At 47.7% G+C, this 2,455-nt stretch overlaps 1 protein-coding gene across 1 annotated transcript in view; it reads right to left on the bottom strand.

The window, feature by feature from the left end:
• The window catches only part of LOC115582812 (retinol dehydrogenase 10-like), a 3,927-nt gene extending 2,235 nt beyond the window's left edge, over positions 1-1,692 (bottom strand). Inside the window, exon 1 of the mRNA XM_030419021.1 lies at positions 962-1,692. Coding sequence (XP_030274881.1) covers positions 962-1,411 — 450 coding nt within the window. The 5' untranslated portion in view covers positions 1,412-1,692. The remainder of the gene's footprint in view (positions 1-961) is intronic.
• Between the last annotated feature and the right edge of the window lie 763 nt (positions 1,693-2,455).

Genomic DNA, 2,455 nt, shown 5'->3' on the forward strand with positions numbered 1-2,455 from the left:
AAAAACGCACAGATTTTGGTAGCAATACAGTTTAAAGGTGCAGTATGTAAGGATTTTAACTGAAAACATTTAAAGATTACCAACAGAATGTGACGAAATAACAGTTTTGACCTTATAAAGTCTGTGTTTTTTATTGCAAGGATATCTGCTGAAGTTAGCAAGTTAACCAGCTAGCTTGACCTGTCCCGGTCGAGGATGTTGGATTAAAGTCTGGGCAAGGCATTCATTTAATCTTGTTGCCCTTCTGCACTTCCCTGTTTTTATCAAACTGATTTGTTCCAATTATGACATTATCTAATGTGTTGTGACGCTGACAAAAATGATACACCGATTGCAAATTTCTGGGTTTTTTTTGGGCCCCAGTGCGTAACATGATGATGTGATGACACAGTGTGGCCACTATGGACGTAGAAGCTCTTTCTGGTGATATGCTGCCCCTTATTTGTTTTGAGTTACATTTTTGATATTGCTCCTTTAATAAGCACTCATCTGCTCACACACAGCAGGGCCCGAGGCAGCTGCCCACTATCCCCCACAGAGGGGCACCAGCTCAGGAGCATTAGAGACTGTATGTCTGCTGCTGATATCTTTGATATTTGCTCCTAATGAGCTTACCCTTTTATTGCGCGAGCATGACCGAGGCTTAAAGAGGATCACGGGTAATAAATCACGTGCTGTCTTTGCTGGTGCTTCTTTCATTCTGTGGATGAGAGGAGGCCGCCGCCCGCCTCTGACCTCATGTTAACTTGGACACATTGAGCCGTCACTGAGTGTGAGGCTGTGCTCTGCTCTCATTCCCTCACACATCACTGCACAGGCACTGACCCGGGCCGGCGGGGAACGCTACTCTCAGTGGGTGTTACGTAACCCGTGTCAGGCTGGTGCATTAGCTCTGTGTCGGGCGCAGGTGGAGCGTCGTGGCTTCAATCGTGCGTAAAAGTTGCGTGAGTCAAAGGCTCACCCAGAACAGCGCGTGGCAGTTGACCAGCAGCGTCCTCTCCAGCAGCTCGTCGGGACACTCCAGCAGCCTCCGGCCGGCCACCACGCCCGCGTTGTTCACCACCATGGAGACCTCCCCGACCTCCGCCCTCACCCTGTCCGCTGCCTCGTAGATGCCCTGACGCTTGGACAGGTCCACCGTGTACGTGTGCACCTGAACCCCAATCTCCCGCGCCAGCTTGGCGGTCTGCTCGTTGGCGGCCGTGTTGCAGTCCCACAGCACCAGGTGCGCTCCCTCCTTGGCGAACTCCAGGGCGAAGAGGCGACCCAGCGCGCCCCCGGCCCCCGTTATCAGGCACAGCTCGCCATCAATGCACTTGAGCCTCGGCCGGAGGAAAGTCTGGACGACGGCGCTCAGGATGGAGCAGGTCAGGTCGATGAGCATCAGCAGCAGGTCCACTAGGAAGATCATGGTGCTCCGGTCCGGTGCTGTTTCCTCTGGAGGACTTAATGAGTCACACAAGCAGACCGCCAAGTGCTGCTGTTCCTCTGCGTGGCGCGGGATTGGACGGGCATTTTATATAACTTGTGCGGCGGATTAGGACGCTGTCTGATGGTGGCCACCAATAGAAGAGCTTTCAGCCTGATGACCCGAGGAGCTGCCCGAGCAAACCCGTGCACATTCACAACTGTACATTAACAATGGCTGCGTAAGACTGCGGCAGGGATTAAGATAACACTCAGGCCCAGAGCCAATAACACTGTAGTTTACAGCAATAAACTGAGAGGGGCCACGTTATGTCAAGATTCAAGATTTGATTTTGTTACGACTTTACTATTTATCTATAGTAATAGTAATAATTATCTATTTAAGATTAATCAGGTAATACAAACTCATAGACATATTTATTTTTCCATAGCTGAATAAACAAGCTGTTCTCAGGGGAAATAAGGTTCGAAGTTAGAAAGGTGGCAGGGTCCGCCACATATAAACAAAGTCAAACAGTATGAAATTGTGTCTTTTTGTTTGTTTATTCAGTCATGAAACGGAGATAGTTTGTTTATTTATTCTGTTTACGCATAAAAAACAAGCAGGGAAGATCTCAAACTTCTTCCCCGAAACTACGTAGTGCACCTTTAATGAATAGCCTGTTATTGTTGAGTTGGTTCAGATACACGGTGTCACCAACACCTTTAAACTATCAACTATTTATGGACAGCCTGATGATTTTTGATGATAACCCAGTTAGCAGTAATTCATGGTGAATAATCATTGGTGTTATTAATGGAGGACTTCATGCAGGAAGGATGGACGGGAAAGCCCTTTTTTCATGTCCATTTTCAAAAGTTTGAGCAGACACATGACTCAAGTCATTTGGTCTCCATCTAGTCAAAGGTTATTTGTCCTCAGGCGTCCTAATGTGATTTTGAAAAGGCTGTCACTATGGAAAATACTCGAGCTGTCTTAACTCAGGCTGCTGAAGACTCATGTAAGTTTTTACAGTCGTGGAATGTA

The sequence above is a fragment of the Sparus aurata genome, chromosome 6 (assembly GCF_900880675.1).
Source record: "Sparus aurata chromosome 6, fSpaAur1.1, whole genome shotgun sequence".
Taxonomy (NCBI): Eukaryota; Metazoa; Chordata; class Actinopteri; order Spariformes; family Sparidae; genus Sparus; species Sparus aurata.